The following is a 22,561-nucleotide window of genomic DNA, read 5'->3' as shown; positions in this document are numbered from 1 at the left end:
TGTGTAAAATATAACACAGAAACAAAGTACCAGTTTCACGCTGTCTCCTGCACACTCTCTGACCCAGAGTATCCAGAGACATGAACTCCAGCCTCAGGCAGCACAAAGCTATTGAGTACTCAGGAGGATGCCCCTTCCCATTAAAATGATGCACGTAGCCACAAACCCCAACCAGCATTGAATGGAGTTTTTGGTTTTAGAGGTATAAAAAAGAAAAGAAAAAGAAAAGAAAAAGAAAAAGAAGCACCGGTGACAAACACTGATAAACTAACCTGGGTCGAGAATTAAACCAGCACAAACAAATCTTTAAAATCACAACAGAAAAGCAGATATCTCAAATATGGGATTTCTATGCTTTAAGGTACCCATTTACATAGTATTAATCACTTATTCCTCTCAATCCACCCATGTAAATGAAAGGGGTTGCGCCATCTCACACGTTGGTGGCTTAACATTAGGATATGCCATCAATGTCAGATAGATGCAAGTCCCAGGCTCATTGGGGAGTGGAGGCTATATAGTTTGGTCTGATGAACAACTGCAGAATAAATTGCTTTAAAAGTTAATGTAGGTTAGAAAGGTGTTAAAGCATATAGTGCACCACAGCTTAATGTGTATGGATCTGTGCATCTGCAGAGTGGTTAGAGGGTCTTTACTGGCCAATGACCACCACTGACACCGTCAATAATGGGCTTTTGCGCATCAGAACTGGACCTTGGGGACATTGAAGGAAAATGGCCTGATCTGATAGATCACATTTTATTCTTCATCATGTGAAGAGTTGTATGCGCATATATCACTAAGGGTACTTTCACACTAGCAGCACAGACCTCCAGCAGGCTGTTCCGGTGGGTGAACAGCCTGTCGGATCCGTCCTGCCGATGCCACACGCGTGCCCCAGACTACCGCTTCGGCCCCATTCACTACATGTAGTACTTTTATTCCAGCTGCCTCTCGGCGTGCGCTGCCGCTGAACTCAATGGGGCCGGAGCGGTAGTGGCAGGACGGATCGTGCACTAGTGGCAGGACGGATCCGACAGGCTGTTCACCCGCCAGAACAGCCTGCCGGAGTCCCTTGTGCCTTACCTGGAGCAGATGCACTATAGGAAGAAGGCATCATTTTGCTGGGAATCCTTGATGTGGATGCTACTTTATCACATACAAACTACCTAAACATTGTTGCAAATTACCCCCCTTCATGGTAACGGTATTCCCTAATGGTTGTGGCCTCTTTCAGCAAGGTAATGCACCCTGCCACAGGACAAATTGTTTTAAGAACATGCCAAACAGTATAATATGATGACTTGGCCTCCACATTACTTTGTGGTATGTCCTGATCCATTAAGGTCTTTAGCGACACCCCCACCCTCCTCTCTGTACTTCTTGTCTCATCATGAGCTCTATTCCTACAGAGATTCAGCTTAAGATCATATTAAACTGTATTCAAGGTCATAATCCCTGACAAGCAGAGCAGAGAGGAGGATGAGGCAGCTCTTTAGCTCAGTGTTGTGAAGTAACTTGTCCTGCTGTGTGATTAGGACAGATTTTGTGTGCACTACTAGGACGTCAGCCATTTTATTTCTCCTAATAATCGCGTCCAAAACAAAACGAGCCATTATAACTAATGAAAGGTATTTGGGAATATATTTATAATGAAGTAATATTTAAGTATATCCAGTAATTTTAACATTCTGGTGTCAGATACCACAGGGCACCTTTAGAGCTCTTGCAGAGCCCTTACTTTTATGCATGAGAGCTATTTTGGTTTTGCAAGGGGGGCCTACACAATATTAGCAATATTTTGGTTGTTGATTTGACGGCAGCTGTCTACATACTTTTGGCCACAAGCAGTAGTCAGACATAGGTATATATACAGTATTACAGTGCTGTCCTTATCGCCTTTCTCAAATCCTGTCAAATTGGTTGGTACTTTGAAGTACGGGTAATAGGTAAATTAGGAGATAAAACCTACAACACATTAATCAAGCAACTTTGTTTGTTGAACTGACAGACCCATAATTAAATTTAATTAAGACAATAATTAATAGAGCCACTGTTATACATGGTTGTATAAATTTGAATAAGTCTCAATTAACAGTGTATACTTTGCTACTTGTTCTAGTTTATGATACCTGACTATACTTAAAGATTTGCTGGTAGTCAAAAAATACATTTTTGGAATGAGAATCAAGGATGATCATATCAGTGATTTGCACTGAGTATTATATTCAAATCAGTGGTCACGGTGTGTTGGTTTCTACTATTAAAACTATTATAGACTACAATTCTCAGATTGTGAATAATTTAAGGGGACCGGTCACCATGAAAATGCTGTGTAATCTGCAGGCAGCATGTTATAGAGCAGGAGGAGCTGAGCAAATTGATGTATGGTTTTGTGGGAAAAGATTCAGTATAACTTGTATTTCATTCATTTAAATTTCTACTCATTCTAGGCTTTGAAGTCAAGGAGGCGGTCCCATCAGTGATTGACAGCTATCTCTGTATACACAGTCATAGAGGGCAGGATGTCAATCACGGATAGGACCGCTTCCTTGACATCAAAGCGTAAAATGGGGAGGAATTTAAATTATTGAAATACAAGTTTTACTGAATCTTTTCTCACAAAACTATATATCAATCTGCTCCGCTCCTCCTGCTCTATAACATGCTGCCTGCAGCTCAGACACCATGTACAATGTGACAGGTTCCCTTTAACTCTTGAAAAATCACTGACTGAATTGGTCCGAATCTTTTGATTCAACGATCAAGGATAAATATTAGATGGTTGATGACACACTCAGGACAGTGAGAATATAGTGCCACTTCCTCAGTCCCTGAGAGCAGGACGTGTGGCACATTGTGTGGCAATTAACAGCTCTACTCCAATTGGCGGTGCCATTTGTTCTAGCTTGTCCTAACTACCAATAGGTATGTGCATTACATGCTTGTATTTAAAATGCTATGGTCTCTTGTCTTGATAATGGGACTTTTGGAGAATATTCACACAACAGATTTTGAAAATCCACCTACAAAATTCTGCATTGAATCCATGTGTTTTTTCAGCATGTTTTATTTCCTAACCCCAATGGGAATTTTCATCTTGTCGTCTCTGGCACAGATCTCTGCCCAAAAAAGTGCAGGAAATGTGGAAAAACAGACACGTACAGAACATTGTTTTGATGCTTCCAATTTATTTCAATGGGAGATTCAGTGTGGTTTCTGGCTAATGCTGCTTCTCATTGAAATGAATAGGAAGCTGTTTTTTTGGAGCTTATTTCAAAAAAAAAAAAACACGCCAAAATCAGTGCCAACAAAACTCCATGTCAACTGGCCATTAAAAATCTTGCTGGAGTCTTGCAAGATAACATGGCAACCACGCACGCCCATAAGGAGAGTAGAGTGGGTTGGCCAGCTTGGGCACAAGGTGCAGATGAAAGAGACCAACCAACATTAGTGCAAAATGTATTCTGTATACAGATAGATTGTTTTCAAGGATTAGTATAGTTTACAAAATCGATGTTCAAATGACTATTTACCAGGAATCCCACATTGGTAACGTCCATCAATTAGGCTAATTTCACACTAGCGCTTGTCAGATTCTGGCCGGATCTCCACTGGTCCCTATTATAATTAATGGGACCAGGTGGCCTCCCTGTAGCTTCTGTCAAATGCCAGATGCAGGCAGGTTGTTCCCCGGCTGGAACAGCCTGCTGTATCTGACAAGCGCTAGTGTGAATCTAGCCGTAGTCGATACAGAGAGTAGTTATAAAGAGTGTCTCTCTGGAGGTTTCGGCATATCTGTGCACTGATTGTAATGGCCTCCTAATAAAGCTTACAGGGGATGGCTAATGGACAACAATTATCACCCAGTCCATGGACCAACCCCTGTTGAATTAAACACTTGCTGCCAGGGTCCCCTGCAGATTACAGCTAATTGCCAATGTTCCCTGAAGTGGTATACCTGGTGATTCACTACTTTTCAGGGCATCTTCCCCCCCAAAAAAGGGGGTTGTCCGAAGTAGACATATATATATCTATGTTCAAGACTGAAATTCTAAACTAACATCTTAAAAGTTAATATTAAGAGGGTTTTTATGAAAATTGGAAGTTATGTATTTGAAATGCTTTTTAAGAAAATAATGTAACCCATAGTATGCATTTTATCCACTCGGCATCATCTATAAACCTTGCAGCCTATAAAGATTTTTTTGCTTTGTCTACTTTAACATCACTTTTAGAGGTCATGTGACATAGGACAGCCGCAGGCAGGGGTGGATTATGAACTTAAAGTGGCCCTGGGAAAAAGTCTAAAAGTGGCGCCATGTTGTAGTTGGGTTCAAATTGACAGAAGAAAGACCAAAACAAGTGGGCGGGGAAAACCGAAGTGGGCGGGGTCTGCAATGCTGTACTGCAGCTCAGAATACCGCTCCAGTAGAACCAAATACCACACGACAGCACAAAATACTGCCGCCCCCACCACAGTATTCAACTGTATCACCATCCTGAGGACAGTAATACAGTTGAGTTCAGGAGGGCTCCTGCGGCCGCTGAGCATCAGATCATTATGTACCTGACCTGTGGACATCACGAAGCTTGAGTGGCCCCCTGGGCATCGGCCCAATGGGAAATTTCCCTGTAAGGTCTATGGACAATCCGCAGGACAGTCACATGACTGTAGTATCTAAGGTTTAATAGTATCTGCTGAACACTTAAAGAGGGAGGAAGGCAGAGTACAAACTAGGTATACTGCCTGACAGGGCTGATCATGGGGACTAAAATGAGCCCTATTACCAATGCAGAGAAATTCTTTTTTTTACCTACCTGCAAATGAGGTGATGCTACCTGCACCTCTGCCTTTGACCGTTTCCACTCCACCCCCCGCTGAGATGGATGAGATTTTAGGCCCAAGCAACGGGGATGTCTGGCCCTGAAATCTTGCGCATGTGCCGGGGCAGTGAAGTTCTCAGAGTGGTCATCTCCGCTCTGAGGTCATCATTGCACGTTCATTGCCATTACCACTGGAACATGTGCGAGATTTAATAGAGTTGATCACTGTGACAGATGCTCTACGGAGACTGCATATAAAATTAGAATTGCTGTTAGATGTCTAAGCTTCAAGAATATTATAAAATATAAATCAACAATCAGGACAAGAAATGGCTATTTTTCCAGCGACAATAACAGTCATATATCTTGCTTTCTTCTGTCTTGTACATTTTGTGTGTTTGTGTTTTTCTATCACAAATAGGAAGAGGGAAATGTGACTTTTAAGCTTTTGACAGGAGTCTTGTATAAGTGGAAGACTTTTAATTCTCAAATTGTTTCACTTCAATAATTCTTTTAAAGTTGTTGCGCCAAGATGCCTGGCGGATTAAGCTCCATTGCCTTTTCTTGTTTTGAACTAATGTATTCTTGATCACCGTTTAATGAAACTATATACCACATGGAGATTTCACATTAGATAAACCATGTGAAACCCTCATCAGACAAGTAGCTCTGGCTGGTGGTAATCCTTCAGATGAAAATTTCAGACTAGCAGGTTTTCCAATTTAAATGAGCCCCTTTAACTATAAAAAATTGGCACGCTTTGATTGCTAAAAATTGTTTTGAAATTTTTATGCTGCCACCGTGCCCTGGTGGCTGCAAGAATGAGAAAGAAAAAAAAAAAGAATCCTGCCGTAAATACAGAAAACATTAACTGGTCACTGAGGGGATCCAATTTACAACCCATAGAGACAACTCACATGGCTCAGTGGCACCGGTAATATTGGGTTTTAGGAGGACATTCAATGCTGCTTACATGAGAATACAGCCAAGCTTTTTAATAAAATGAAATAGATTTAGGATGCAACATAACGTAATACACATATTGATTTCTCTGAAAGCATCATAGACTTCCGGATGAAGGGATATAATTACCGCATCTGGGAGTGTGATGCAGGCACAGTATACAGTGCATTATTCATAGGCGTACTGATCTACATATGTAGAGTCTGTCATATGGCACGACACAATAATATTACAGTTTTCTCTGTCTTTGCATAGGACCATAGGTTAACCTATAGAGTTATACCCATTTCAGACACTGGTGGTATTTAAGCTAGGGTGTGCATGTGCGTTGTTCTCTCCCTTCATTTCTATGGGAGCTCTGAAAATAGCAGTGAATGAAGAGCGCACAGCCGCTTCCCCATTCACCCCATTCAGGACACCCCATTCACCCCATTCATCAATATCAGATCGGTGGGGGTCCAACAGCCAGAACCCCCAGCCAATCAGCTATTTGAAGAGAAGGTGCGCGCCGCGCCAGCGCTGCCTCCTCTTCATTGTTTACCTGCTCGCCGTCGCATCTGCCGCGGTGAGCAGGTGTAATTACATCCGAGCCGTCCCATTCATAAGAACATCTAAATCCCCTTTATAAGCAATCACCTTTACCAACCATGTGATACAGCTTCAAACAAGAATTGCACAACATTGAGGTGGAATTTTGGACCATTCCATACTACAAAATGTGTTTTAGTTCATTCATATATTTGGGATGCCTTGTGTGTACAGCCCTCTCTGGGCCATGCCACAGCATCGTGATCGGGTTAGCGCTTCTCTATCTGGCAGGCTGTTCCGGCAGGGATACGCCATAAATATGGTTATCCTATCAGGACTCTTTCCCAAATGGGTTTTGCCTGTGTCATTGATCAGCTGACCTGCAGTAGCTTCAGTCCTGAAAATAGACACTACTGGAAGCAAAAATAACAAAATAGTCATCATTTTGTGGGAAAATGTTTGTGTTTTTTATTTTATATAAAACTTTATTAACTTTGAGTTATACATTTTTTAATTCCCACTGGGGAACGTCACAATACAATCCTTTAATCACTTTTATAATATACTGTTGCCTTGTATCAGTGACAAGCTGTCAGAGTGACCGGCTGTTTGTTAGGCTGTGCCATAAGCAAATCTTGGCAGGCCTGGTGGCCTTTGTTAAGCAACCTGCTGCCATGCCAATATATCAGCACTCCACAATAGCATTCAGAAGGGCCGTGGTTACTATTGACCATGGCATCTAGGGGGTTAAAAAGCCGCGATCATTGCGGAGCTTCCGCTGTGAATACCATGACGTACATCTATATCATGAAGTTTTAATGCAAGCCTAAACAGAATGTACAGCTACATTGTGGTGGCTTAATTGGTTAAATCTAGTTGGTCAGTGCTGTGAACTTGACAGATCTAGTATGAGCTCTCTGTTTGTATCCAGCAGTCCTTGCATCTTGTTTCTTGCTTAGTTGCTTCATGTCTGTGTAGCTTAGTTCTTATGATTATTTCTAGTCCAGATCTTGTTCCTGAGTCATATCATTTGTAGTTTGTTTGTGTCCTTACTGCTTGTATCTGTTTTCTTTTATTCCAGATCTGATCAGTTTGGTTTTCTCATCTCTGGGACCTAGTTGGGGTTATTGTTGTGATAGAGGTATCCAGATATCAAAATTATTGTTAGGAATAGGCAACCCCTCCCTTTACATTCCAGGATTGGGTCATAACCTCATCCACGTTCCCTACCTAAAGCCAGGTCAGGAGAAAGTAGCCATAAAATCACTAAGATGGAACAACTTCACAGAGACCCCTATCATAAAACTTGAAGTACGCTGTGTTTCATATACAAGCTTTACACAGACGAGGACCATTAAAGTGTCAGGAAAAGGCTAGCATCCATTCCAGCTGAGGTCACACATGAAACCCCTATCAAGAAATAAGTGGCCTAATCCATATTTGGGCCACATGCTTACTCCTGAGAACTCAGGCCATGTATATGCTTCCATAGTATCAAAATCAAATTGGTCCCAGCTAAGTAACAGGGACCAATTAGACTCCAGCCATCCTGCCATTACGTTCGCCATGTTTGGTATACACGAGTGCGGGAGACTAGGACGGAGTGGATGGATATAATATGAAATTGCAAGGATGCATGCCCAAAAAGATATTTCAATACAAATATTTTGAGGCAGATCTGATGGGCAGCAAAGGTTGTAAAAACTGTCATAACAGGCATTACCATACTCACTGGCTCCTCTTACATCACAGGCCGGGAAGGGGGGGGTTATGGGGGAACCTACAGACCCTTTTAACACATGTATAGAGAAAAGCATACTGTCATTACTTGGGGATCACTAGCTTGATGGACTGACCAACATTTCTGCTTCCCCAGGCAACCAGACTTAACCGCTGCGTAACGTATTAAGATCTGTTTTTATAATTTTATTTTTAACTGTTATTTTGCACTATAAGTATATGTCTATATATTTTATGTTGTATTGTCTATGATAACCCCATTGTATGCACTGTCCTTTATTTATATTAAAACTTCACTTTAATAAGAGCCTTCTTGTGTTCCAACAATTCCATGACCTTAGAAGTATTACATATAGTGTGGTATTAACCTGTGAATGCTAACAGTCGTAGAGTGTACTTGGGCGTTACTTAAAACAAGGTGTCTCATCAGCCTGATATGACGAGTGGTGGCAGCCAAGATTGATTAGGTTCGAATAATGGAGTGCTGACAGCGGGAGGCCCAGCATGACCCTGCAGGCTCCCATCCTGAATCTAAGTCCCTGATCCTGACAGTTATGGTTTTCGTCTGTTTGTTTTCTTGTTGTTGAGGTTAGTATTTCAGATTACAGTTGTTTATCGGGATATCTTCAGGGACAGTGAGGGTCAGTGTGTTTGGTTTGGGGGATCAGTGTTCTGGAATACAGGTGATCTAGAGAAGATACAGGAAAGCTAGAGCAAGGGTCTTCCTGTCATCATCATCTGCTTCATTACCTAACTGACATCTCCTTTCTCCGCTTGTGCCACCATCTCTTTACCCTCAGCATTCAGTTCCTGTCATCTATCTGTGAGTTTCTACTTCTGTATCTTTGTTACCTGTCACGGATGATACATGCTTACACCGTATATATTATTCTTGAGACTGCTTGCTATACAATTCAGCCATACTGTAAGTCCTTGGGGTATTTGAGTACCAGGAGACACTGTTAGCACCCAGGAAAGGTGACTGCTATAAGCCCAGTTATGCACTTCGTTAACTGGTGTCATTACAGTCCATTGTAGTTCAGTAAAAGTTTTTCCCTTTTTCTTTTACCTGTGACAACCACCCTCTGAGAATGAATAGGAAGTTCTCCCCCTTTATACTCATGTGCAGTAACTTATGAAGAAAACAATTTAGGAAGGAGATGTAACAGGGTCTTATGTGACGTGTAAGTTGGAGCAGAACCTAGAAGAGATACACAACTAGATATCACCAGTGTAGTACTTTATTTAATATTTATTTATTGCACCTCAACCTTTTTGACCATTTATTTTTTTCCTGCCACTAACCTAAAGCTTACCCCAACTTACCCACCGTCCCACTACGAATTCCAAGTTTTGACCTGTCATGAGCAGTTATGACAACAATTATATAACTATGCTTAGTGCCAAAAGGTTTTAAGCTGTCTTGTGATGAATCTGCACATCTGAATGAAGGAGTAGTAAATCAGAATGTTATAGAATTATAATGGTATAATGTTTACAAGTAGCATCAGCAAAAAGAACCCCATTTCCTAGTTCCCCAAAATGATTACGGCAATTGTCAAATGTATAAACAACTTGCATTTGGAAACAAAAACTAAGTAAACTCAAATGATGTTTTATAACGTCCAAGAGACGCCTGACCCAATTAGGTCATGTCTAGGTTTTACTTTATTAGATCCCTGTACACTTTACAGCCATGCCAATAATAATCACCATTGGTTACAACAGGATTATCATAACGTAGCGTACATGCCTACAGGAAAACCCAGGCAGTGCTGACAGAGCACAGCATGATGGCTCAATGATCCAAAATGGTAGTAATTGCTTTCCTTGTCTTTATTTCTTCTCAAGCATACCGAGAAAGGAATCCTTGTCCAAGGAAATAAAATAAAAATGAAGCATATCTTGCACAAAAGATATTTTAAAAGCAATGCAGATAGAACCAACCATAAGCAAAATACCGGTAATAGTTACATAGTATAGTGTGCGGAAATCATACCTCCGAAATCAACCCACAAGCCCCTAACAAAGCCACTGTAGTCTAATAAAGAGATCATCGTAATCCAACTGTAAGGCGCAGACATTTTGTCTGTGCTAGCTCAGTACCTCTGTAGTTGCCTGTGTACCTACAGCTGTAAGGCTGGAAGCTCACTAGGAGATGATAGCACTTTAATGAATACAAATAGGCCACCTCATTCTTTGTGCTTCGCTTTTGCGGAGATTACAGCAAAATGAAAACTTGAAAGGGGTGTACTGAGAGCACACAGCCCACGGGGTAGAAGATACTGATGTGCCTGGTATGTTTTCAAGACATTTCTTTTATTTCCTTCGTCATTTTAAGTTCAGTGTGTGCATGCAGAGGCTTCATGCCATGATATTGTAGATGTGCCATCGTTTGTCCAACATTTTTTAATATGTAATAACAGTTGACCCAAAATAAAATGAGGATTGACATATCATGATCCACATTACTAGTGCACACATTACTCCTCTGGATATTGTATCATGATCCAACACAAGTTCAGGTGATCGGTTGATGAATAGGTAATAAACCTACTTTTCCTTAAGCTCCATTTACTCAAGCCAATAATCGTCCAGGAATGACCGTTCCCAAAAATCTGCCCATGTAAATGTGCCGCCGATCACCCGAGGATCTGCTGCTCAGAAACCACAAATCTGTACAAAGGCGAGGGATCGCAATAGCACATGCATTGCTGAGAAATCTCATAGATAGCCTCCTGGAAAAATGTACACTAAAGGGGTTATCCGATATTCAAAAAAATCTACAGTGTGGCAACAGTGTGTAAAAAAAAGAAAAAACAAACACTCACTTATTCATTTCACAAATTTTTGAGCTGCCGCTCCTGCTTTTTCTAGTCCCGCCGAACCAGAAATGACGATGTGCCGTAAATATACACATGACCCCTGAGGTTCAGTGGTGACATGCTGTTCATGCACATCTCAACCCTAAGGCAAACGATTGGCTGGCAGTGGTCATGTGCATGTATGCAGTACATTATCTCTTCAGGTCCAGCAGGGACTGGAAACAGTGGGGATGGAAGAAAGCTGAAATGTTATTCTGAGCTAAGTCCATCAGACGAGCTCTCTGACATATTCTAAAGTTAATCTAAACATAATGTAGATCAAGTAGCATTAGTAATTTCCTCAATGTGGTTCTGGATTCCACCGAACTACAGCACTTAACCCTATTTGAGTATAGAGGCTCCTGGAGATGTTCTGCTAAATTTCATGTCTTGGGGACAACATGGTCCAGGGAAGCTAAAATTAGCCTATGTACCACACATAAAGAGAATAGAAAATTCTGTTGCCATTCTCCAGAATTGTTCTATTAGCCCAATACTACAGTGTCTGGACATTGCCAACACTGAACCGTTTTGCATATTCCTATAAATGTTTCCCCTTTCAATTTTACTTATACTAGTACCTTATACTAGGCTCTTCCTCAGCGGCAAAGTGCTTTATAACATTATTTTGGAAGGGAACTGAACCCTCTACATTTGTGGATCTCTACATCTGTATCAAAAATGTTTATTCCATGGAGAACTACCAAAGGCCATAGACGCTATAGGAAAATTACCCGGTGGGCCAATGACCAGGGGGCGCCTAAGCCCCCCTCTCTGCGCTAGCCAGGTACATAATGAGCTCTCTGCAGTAATTAATGCTGTGACCGCACATGCCCTGCTTAATTTCACTTCCTAAGTGTCTTCTCCATATCTTAACCAGAGACAACTGGAGGAGGACAGGAAATGGCAGCTCATCACAGAGGGCCTGCTTTTGGGGCAGAATATTGTGCTGCACTGTGGTATTTGGTTCTGTTGGGATGGTATTTTGCACTGTGGTATTTCTGATCCTACCTACTTGTGATGTCCCGCCTACAACATAGGGACACTTTTTTTGTTCCCAAGGGCCACTTTAGGTTCCCAGTCTGCCCCTGAAAACTACATTCCTTCAACTACATTTCCAGCAACATGCTCCCTCTAGTATTCCTTCTCTGCTCATTTGTAATGGACTAATCATCTATTTTTCCTCTCTACATTTTATGCTCTGTACAATACCTTTTGTATATTGTACATGCAGTGCCCCAGATGAGCACTGCAAAGGGTAAACTTGTGTCAACTGGGTTAAATGGGTTTTTCCTGTGCTCTGATCTGATTCCAAGAGCTGAAAATGGTAGTAACACTATTTAGTTTACTGTGCCCTACTCAGAAGGATATTCTGCTCCTGATGAAGGGGGTTTGACACCCCGAAACGCATTGAGCTTATTGAATAAAGAACTACCTTGTTGTATCCTGTGAGTCCACCGGGTCATCTGTTAGGAGGAAACCAAGGAGTTAAAATCTACGCGCGAACTTGGCGAGGGAGGGTACGGCAACAAGTGTCTTATGCTTATCTTGCGCCCCCCTCCCTGGTGAAGTGAGTACTTATCGCAGTGTGTACACATGGACACACTTTTGATTTTAATGGGCTAATCCATGTGAGATATTTTATTTATAAGATGTTTTAATATATTTGTATATGTAACCCAAATTTTGACAACACTTGGCTATTTCGCATCTATCACTTTATAATAGGCGTCTATTAATTGGTGAATAATTGGTGCTTAACAACAGTTTATTTTCACAACTTGGGAACTCTGAGGCCTCTAAGTCACCATCGGGAGCTCTCTATCTGATATATTCAGTCCCTATATAGCAATTACACCTTTGATAATTCTTCTTGGCGCTCCACCACCTTCCTTTTTCCTCCTTCCAAGCGTATTTTCTACTCAGAAAGACAGAGGTTGGACCGGCCCCTCTGAGGGAGGAATGAGAGTTTGCAGTTCAAGAAGCCAGAGAGTAAGGAGCTGCATATTATCTGTGCAGTGCAGAGCCTACTCAAAAGAGCCTCCATCCCTGCATGCTGAGGAAAAGTTACCATCCTTCCCCAGTGGAGGTTCTACACCCCACTGTGGGAACTGCAGTACATATTATAAATAATTGTGTACCCCTTTGGTTGACTAGCAAACTCTATGGAGTTAATAGAGAGACTCTATTACTACTTCAGCAAAGAGCAATGGATTTGATACCCCCATCTTGGCCTGATCATTGCACTTCATCACCACCAGGGAGCCCTGCCTTGCAACTTCAAAGCTTACAACATTATGGGAACTCCACCTAACACCAGGCAGGGACCTAAATACCAGGGTGTAGCCCCAAAGGAAGAAAGAATGCACCCTCCATTCACTGTGGCACAACCCTAGGGAGCACCAGTGTGAAGGCAGCCATTGTGAACCACTACTCCTATCAGGACCACAACTACCACGCCCCTCCCGGCTCTCCCTCTGCAGGTTGCTGCATACATTTTTACTTTCCATTGCTGCAGTGTTTTGTCATTTGATATCCCTGAGCATTATTTTAGTACCGAGTCTTCTTGTTTTTCATTGCATGTGCTTTTATGAAAAACTTTGATTAAACTATTTTTTTTTTAGGTTTTGGGGCAAACTGCAGTAAGGCTAATAAAATAATAAAAAGCACAGTCACTCTTTCTCAGTCACTTCTTTAGCCATCACCCCCACCCTTTACCACCCCCTGTGCGGATCATTCTTTCTCAATTCACTGGCAAAATCCATCTTGCTCGAGACAAAGACAAGGCAGATTATCAGCTCACTGAGGAATCAAGTTATAGATGATGCTCACGGAAGTCTGTGGAAAGTAGCGTAAGGAGGAGGGGGAGAGATCCGCAGTCACAGACACTTATGGTTTCAGTACATGTGTTACTGGATCACCTGTGCTGGATTCACTGCAAGACTGCTTAATATTTATAATATCCTCCATGGTACTGCTGTTTCTAAGTATGTAAGAAAAGGACAGAGGTGCAGGATCTTCTCTCTCTTGCAGTGTATGGGAAACATCGCAATTAGTCTCTGGCCATTCTGGAGATGACCTGATGTGGAGATGATTGTGTCATGAACGAGAAACCTGGACTGCTATGGCCTGGAACTGTATCGTCTTTGGCTACGTAGCCAGGTTCTGTTTGGGATCTCGCTAAAGGTTGGGTTTGAGTATGGAGGCCTGATGGTGAGCGCTTCAATCCTGCTTTTGCTGTGGAACAAAATACTGCCCCAACTGATGGTGTGATGATCTGGGAAGTCGTTCACCTCTAGTAGTGATACAAGGGACATAGTTCAGAGATATGTGTAGGCCATCCTGCGGTCACACGTGTTGCCTCCCATAAGGTAGGGCTTCCAACTGGCATTTTTCAGAAGGTGAAATTCACGTGATTCTTTGTGTCCCTGTAATAGCAACTGATGGCAGACAAACTCTGTGTAGCCATATCCTATACTGTATATTGTTTCTAATATTTCATACATGCCATGATCTGCTTTAATGTCAAACTGCACTACTGTTCACTGGCAAACTTAAACGCTAACCTTTAACATACATAACAATATTAAGAACATGAAGACAAAATAATAGCATGTAGAGAATGGAAATAATAGCATGGAGAGGATGGGAAATAATAGCATTAAAATAACAGTTCCACCTCATTTAGATTGCATGGTCAGAAAATAAATAGAAGGCATAATTATGAATAAATTGCTGTAGGTTAACATGTGCATGGCCATATGCTAATAAATCAGCAGATGCTAAAGTAGTGGTATACCATAATCCCTGTGTTCCAACTTCTAAAGGGAATGTATCACAAAATGACCTATTGTCTAAATTATGTTTTTATATTATATACATTTTTCAAGAATTTTGGTAATGTAATTTGTAAATTTCCATGTTCATATCTATGTTAAAAATTCTGCAGGTTTCCTACTGGCTACAAGGCCTAATGAGCTGACAATCCCTATGCTGCAGAGATCACTTTACCGTAGTTACCGATTATCATCACAAGCAGGACAACAAGGATAGATAACAATTCTGTATTTATAACAAAGTGTTCATCATTATAACAGATGATGGTCAAAGCTTACCTACTCCCCCTCCCTCTACAGTGACCTCGGCACAAGTCATAGAGCATGCCTAGAAAACTCTCCCATAGAAGTCAATGAACATCTCCTGTTTATTGCGCCTACGGTTTCTGTAGCGGTTTTAAAGTCTCTCTTTAAATGCTGTTAACAACAGCTTAGGCATGATGGCCGACCCCTCAGTCATTACAGAAAATAAAGACAGGTTAGAAAATTAAACAATGTGTTTCACTATCTAGTTTTAATTTTTAAATAATATAGCTGATAAGTTGCCTTTAACAGGACAAAGAGCACACCTCTACAGTTGACCATTTTGCTTCGAAGCTGTGGCAGAACTTTATTTATACGCATTGGTGGGGCTGCAACAGTCATCCAAGACTCATGCTGCTACCTGCTATCTCTGACTACAGACTCTGCAGTCAGACGCAGCATCCAACTACAGGATGCTACAAACTGTTACAGTTAGGGCTCATTCAGACGGTCGTGTGCTGTCCGCAAAAATACTGAATGCTATTCTTTTTTTGCGGATCTGCAAAAAAACGGATAGCATTCAGTATTTTTCCGGACCCACAGACTTCAATGGGGCCATGTCCTTATTTTCACAGACAAGTATAGGACATGTTTCATCTGTTTTGCGGAACCATGGAATAGAAAAGGGCCCCATAAAAGTGAATGGGTCAGCATCTAATCCGCAAAAAACGGATCCGCATTTTTGCAGATAGCATACGGCTGTCGGAATGAGCCCTTATTTAGTGAATGTACAGTTTCCCAAAAAAAAAAAAAAGATTTTGCACAAGATTTTGAACTGTTTATCCAGCTTAAAGGGGTTGTCCCACGAAAAATATTCTATAGTTTTCAAACCAGCACCTGGATCTGAATTATTTTGTAACTGCATGTATTTAAACATTTAGCATAGCCGCTGAGTTATTCAATGCAATGTATGTCTATAGCGCCACCTGCAGATTGTATTCTTCTTATTTCTTTGTCCTGCTCACTGAGAAGGCCGCACATGCTCAGTTTCATCCTTCAACTGCCTCCTGAGCTGTGATAGGGAGAGCATGGACACGCCCCCTGAGCTGCAGCAGAAAAGACACTCCCCCTGAGCTGCCAGCTTGATATAAATCTAGCAGAGCAATGAATGGGGAGATCTCTGGATCCATGTGAGGTCCAGGGCTGGTTCTAGCTTTGTTTGAAAGAGACTTTCGTCATGTCATGGAATAACCTCTATAATATTTGGGTAGAAATCTAGTATATGTGAATAAGGGCTCATTCAGACAGCAATATGCTGTTTTTTTGCAGACAGTTCAGCATGTCCGCAAAAACGGATTGCTTTCCGTTTTTTTTTTGCTGATCCATAGACTTAGGCCATGTCCTGATTTTCACTGACAAATATAGGACATGTTTCATTTTATTTGCTGAGTTGTGCAATGGAAGAAAAGGGCCATCTGCAAAAAAACGGATCTGCATTTCTGTGGACAGGGCCGTCTGAATGAGCCTTAATGTGTATGAAACTTTGTAATGTATCATATAGGAGGGAGTGGTATTGTTAACTTCCAGCTTCTTCATAAGTCACTAGAAAATGTGTCTAGTGGACAACAGCATCACTGTGGAAACTGCATGCGGTGAGAAGGGAGGGGAAGCAGAAGTCAGAAGACATCTCACTGGTCCAGAACACAAAGCACAGCGCTACCAACTTTCTATGGAGAGCAGTTCCACTCAGCAAGCATGGGCAGAGAGAATATGCATTTTCATTGACATACAGAGGGTTTGGAAGAGACATGAAAAACAGAGGATAGAGACATGAGGGGGATTTATCAAAAATGGTGTAAAGCAAGCATGCTCAACCTGCGGCCCTCCAGCTGTTGAAACACCACAACTCCCAGCATGCCCGAACAGCCTACAGCTATCAGCCTACAGCAGGGCATTGTGGGAGTTGTAGTTTTACAACATCTGGAGGACCGCAGGTTGAGCATGCCTGGTGTAAAGGAATACTAGCTCAGTTGTCCATAGCAACCAATCAGATTCTACCTTTCACTTTTCAGAGCTCCTTTGGAAAATGAAAGATGCAATATTATTGGATGCTATGGGCCAGTTTTTCTTTAACCAGTTTTAATAAATCTCCCCCATAGTTTCTAGCTGAAGTATAGTTCATATATGTCTACAGCTGCCTAAAGTACAACATAATCCAGAATAATACATACACTTTAAACAACCTAAAACCTAGTGAAGAAAATAATACAAAGCAACCTACAGAATAGCAGCCCACATAAAAACGAGGAATAATGTATAGAGGTATCAAGTCTTGATGTGCAAATAACTAAAGAGGGTTGTCTCACTTCAGCAAATGGCATTTATCATGTAGAGAAAGTTAGTACAAAGCACTTACTAATGTATTGTGATTTTCCATATTGCCTTTGCTGGCTGGATTCATTTTTCCATCACATTATACACTGCTTGTATCCAGGGGTTACGACCACCCTGCAGTCCATCAGTGGTGGATGTGCTTGCACATTACAGGAAAATGTGCCAGCCTCTCCATTGGCCGGAACCACAGGAGTGCGTACAGGCCAGTGCTTTCTCCTCTAGTGTGCAAGGATTGCAAGGTGGTCGTAACCCTGGAAACGAGCCGTGTATAATGTAAGGGAAAAATGAATCCAGCCAGCAAAGGAGACAACATGGACAATCACAATGCATTAGTAAGTGCCTTGTATTTACTTTGTCTACATGATATATGTAATTTGCTGAATTGATATAACGCCGTTAAAACAAAGTTATAAAAAAAATCTGCTCCTTCACAAAAAATAATTTTTACATAACACATAATGCAAACTGGCAGAATTTATCCATGAGCTGAAAATAAAACAATATACCCAATGACACAACCATAACTGCTACTCCTTGAACATATCTTTATGATCTATCAGAGTATACAGTATATCGATAAATCACAGGAAAGAACGTGTTCCGTTTTAGCATATAGCCTTTCATACATAAATGACTAGCAGTGTCCAAAAGTGACTGAAAAAATGGAAACAAAAATAAAATACTATTATCATTGTTGACCGCCAGGTGGGAACAGATAATATCCATTACAGATATGAAACTATGTAGGAAAAAATATATAGGAAAAAATTTAGGAAATATCCTGATTATTAAGTGTACACAAAACTGTATAGCAGTAGGAAAGAAATTCCCAGTTTACTATACTTTCAACATTTTAAAAACAACCTTCATACAATCAGTAATGGCATTTTGTTGTACAAGATTCATGAAGAACCATGATAACTGAAGGCATTTTCGGAGTGTTTAATAATGATGACCTCTCCTCGGGATAGGTCATTAGTAACGGATTGGTGGGGGACCGACTCCCAGCACCCTCCTGTCCATCAGCTGTTTGAAGAGACTGCAGCCTCCTTGCAGAGTACAAAGCACGGCACCGTCCATTGGATAGTAGCTGTGCTTGGTATAATACCTTAACCCCCCTCACGTGAATGGGACTGAGGGGCACCTAGGCCATATGACCAATAAAGATGCCATCAATGGCCTAATATGAGCCACAGCGCTCACTGGAGAACTACTGTCTCCTAAAGCGACTGATTGGCTGGGGTGCCAGGAGTCGAACCCCCCTGCCAGATACCGATAACCTAACCTGATGATAGGTAATCAGTATTAAACATTTAGAAAACCCCTTTAAATGAAAAGGTTAGATCTGTGATATAGGAGAGGGGATAAATGCATGATTAGTGGGGGCCATTCTACTGGAACCCCCACCAATCACTAGAACGGGACCTCAAGTATCCAATCTGGATGTTGTCATGCATGTGATCTGCCACTTCTTTCAAAATCTAGATGGCTGACGGTGATAGCAGAATACAGAGCTTGTCTATTTCCATCAGTTCCACAGAGACTGAACGGAGTGGCAATGCACACACATGACCACTGCTTTATTTAACTCTTAAACGGCGGCTGGAAATCCCTGTTTTAATGATCATGGGGGTCACAGCAGAGTGCCCCCAGCAATCATACACTTACAGTTGAAACCAAAAGTCTACATACACTATATAAAAAGACACACATGCATGTTTTTCTCAATATCTGACATGAAATCAGAATAAACCTTTCCTATTTTTGGTCAATTAGGATTACCATAATTATTATTATTTGCCAAATGCCAGAAAAATGAGAGAGAGAATGTTTTAAGGCATTTTTATTACTTTCTGCAAAGTCAAAAGTTTACATACATTTCATTAATATTTGTTACCATTGCCCTTAAACTGTATGACTTGGGTGAAACGTTTTGGATATCCTTCCACAAGCTTCTCACAATAGTTGGTCGGAATTTGGGCCCATTCCTCCTGACAAAACTGGTGTAACTGAGCCATGTTTGTTGGTCGCCTTGCTCGCACCTGCCTTTTCAACTTTGCCTATAAATTTTCAATAGGATTGAGATCAGGGCTTTGTGATGGCCACTCCAAAACATTGACTTTGTCATCCTTAAGCCCTGTTGTAACCAGTTTGGCAGTATGCTTCGGGTCATTGTTCTATTGTAAGACCCATTTCCGCCCAAACTTTAACTTCCTGGCTGATGTCTTGAGATGTTGCTTCAGTATTTCCACATAATCTTCTTTCCTCATGATGCTATCTATTTTGTGAAGTGCACCAGTCCCTTCTGCAGCAAAAAAACCCCACAACATGATGCTGCCACCCCCGTGTTTCACAGTTGGCATGGTGTTCTTAGGCTTCCAAGCTTCTCCCTTTTTCCTCCAAACGTAACGATGGTCATTAAGGCCAAAAAGTTAAATTTTAGTTTCGTCAGACCACAGGACATGTCTCCAAAAACGTAGGTCTTTGTTCCGGTGTGCATATGCGAACATTAATCTGTCTTTTTTAAGTTTCTTTGGAGTAATGGCTTCTTCCTGGCAGAGTGGCCTTTCAGCCCATGTTGATACAGTACTTGTTTGTACAGATGAACGAGGCACCTTCAGGCATCTTGAAATTGCACCCAAGGTTGAGCCAGACTTGTGCAAAACATTCTCTCTCTCCTTATTCTGGCATTTGGCAAATAATAATTATGGTAATCCTAATTGACCAAAAACAGGAAAGGTTTATTCTGATTTCTTGTCAGATATTGAGAAAAACATGCATATGTGTCTTTTTATATAGTGTATGTAGACTTCTGGTTTCAACTGTATAAATGCTTTTCATAGAATAAAGGCTCCCATACAAATTAGTCTAAAGTAGATCAAAATGGACAATTTCAACTAAAATCACAGTTTGTTGGGTAAAATTTAACAATAATCCATTGTTTACCCAACAATAGACCATCATCATCATCTGGAAAAAAAAAGGTCTCCCATGTTGGAAATTTTTGGTTGATAGTCAGGCAAAAGATCTTTCTTTGAAAGAATGTTCCCGGGAAGATTATTTTTTCTTCATCCAGGTGTCAATGAACATCTATGGACAGTATGAATAACTGTAATGGCCAAAGTAATGGCCAGAATTGTTCATATGTTTTGTATTTAAACTCTTCTGTATGTTATATGTGGTTATATAATAAATGAACATAATACTTTACTACTTACTGAACTTTGTTTCTGCATCTGTTGTCTTATCCGCATCTGCACATCATTATCCTCATCTTCTGTCTTCATGCGTTGGGTGTACAGCTCTATTTGTCGTATGACATGTTCAGACGTATCCTTTAAATCCTTCAGCTTCAACTCTAACAGATTAGAATTCTGCCTTTTTAAAAGGAATATGCAATATTATAAATATTCCCATCAATATAAAGTTTATATTCTGAAGAACATGGTTTTTCAAATTTTTCGGTCACATGTCTATTTCTGAGTAATGATAAATACTGGTCTATAGCGTTATATAATGGTGGTTTGGACTTATTTTCTAATCATTTACCTTTGTGGCATATTGATAAAGTTTGCCATAAATTTCTGATTGACTTGCAGGATAACAGGCCGAACTGGATGGACAAATGTCTTTTTTCGGCCTTATGTACTATGTTACTATGGAGGGTCCAACTGCTGTGACTGAGTACTAAAACAAAGGTTCTTCCAAGAGCTGTGACCTTTCAGCTCCTATTTGCTGTGGTTGTCTTTACACAAGACACCGGGTCTGCCCATTATAATCTCTCAGCCAAACTGGTGTCTCTCTGCGCAGCTCAATCATTTTAGTGTTCACTGGGGGTCCCAGCAGTTAGACCCTCCATCAATCATAAAGCTGGCCACTTTCTGGCTACTTGTGACCAATGTGTAGGTAAGATGACTATATGCCACTTATTGATATGTAGTTTGTGGATATTCTACGCTATTTGCTATATTTTATAAATAGAGATGAGCGAACCTGCCTTCGGGTTCGGGGTCTAAGTGAATTACGGACAGGGGCGGGCTGTGCCGGGGGGCAGGGAGGCAATTGCCCACCAGGCCGCCCTAAATATACGGCCGCTGGGCCGCGCTGGGGCGCGGCCCTGGATGTCATTGCGGCCGTTCTGTGGGGCAGGGGAGGGAGAGGCGTGTCCCTCCCCTGTTCTTCTGATAGGCTGCAGGCACTAATGCCTGCAGCCTATCAGAGGCCGGCTCAGGCAGCGCGATGACGTCATTATCATCGCGACGCCTGAGCCGGCAGCGCACACACACACACAGCAGGGACACAGGCCGGCATCGCTGCTGATGGAGCTAAGTATTTTTATTTTTTTCTTCTTTGCGGGGGGCTGGCACTATGGGGGGGGGGAGATCTGGCACTATGGGGGGGGGGGGAGATGGCACTATGAGGAGGAAATCTGGCACTATGGGGGGCACTATAGGGGGAGCTGGCACTATGGGGGGCACTATAGGGGGAGCTGGCACTATGGGGGGCACTATAGGGGGAGCTGGCACTATGGGGGGCACTATAGGGGGAGCTGGCACTATGGGGGGCACTATAGGGGGAGCTGGCACTATGGGGGGCACTATAGGGGGAGCTGGCACTATGGGGGGCACTATAGGGGGAGCTGGCACTATGGGGGGCACTATAGGGGGAGCTGGCACTATGGGGGGCACTATAGTGGGAGCTGGCACTATAGGGGCCACTATAGGGGGAGCTGGCACTATGGGGGGGCACTATAGGGGAAGCTGGCACTATGGGGGGACTATAGGGGGGCTGGCACTATGGGGGGCACTATAGGGGGAGCTGGCACTATGGGGGGACTATAGGGAGGGCTGGCACTATGGGGGGACTATAGGGGGAGCTGGCACTATGGGGGGGACTATAGGGGGAGCTGGCACTATGGGGGGGACTATAGGGGGAGCTGGCACTATGGGGGGGCACTATAGGGGGAGCTGGCACTATGGGGGGACTATAGGGGGGGCTGGCACTATAGAGGGAGCTGGCACTATGGGGGGAGGGCTGGCACTATTGGAGGAGCTGGCACTGTGGGGGCATTTCTTACTGGCACATTATGGGGGGGCACCCTGGGGGAGAGGAGCACTATGGGGGTAACTGGGGGCTCTAAAGGGGCTTTTTTTTTTTATTATTGGC

The 22,561-nt window shown here is 42.1% G+C and overlaps 1 protein-coding gene across 1 annotated transcript in view; it reads right to left on the bottom strand.

Annotated features, from left to right (window-relative positions):
- The window catches only part of CCDC178 (coiled-coil domain containing 178), a 436,677-nt gene that overhangs the window by 209,422 nt on the left and 204,694 nt on the right, over nucleotides 1-22,561 (bottom strand). The window contains exon 17 of the mRNA XM_044294406.1: nucleotides 20,614-20,773. Within this exon, the coding sequence (XP_044150341.1) occupies nucleotides 20,614-20,773 (160 nt within the window). The remainder of the gene's footprint in view (nucleotides 1-20,613; nucleotides 20,774-22,561) is intronic.

This window comes from Bufo gargarizans, chromosome 5, assembly GCF_014858855.1.
Source record: "Bufo gargarizans isolate SCDJY-AF-19 chromosome 5, ASM1485885v1, whole genome shotgun sequence".
Classification (NCBI taxonomy): domain Eukaryota; kingdom Metazoa; phylum Chordata; class Amphibia; order Anura; family Bufonidae; genus Bufo; species Bufo gargarizans.
Note: the sequence above shows the minus strand (reverse complement) of the source record. Positions and strands in the feature narration are given on the sequence as shown.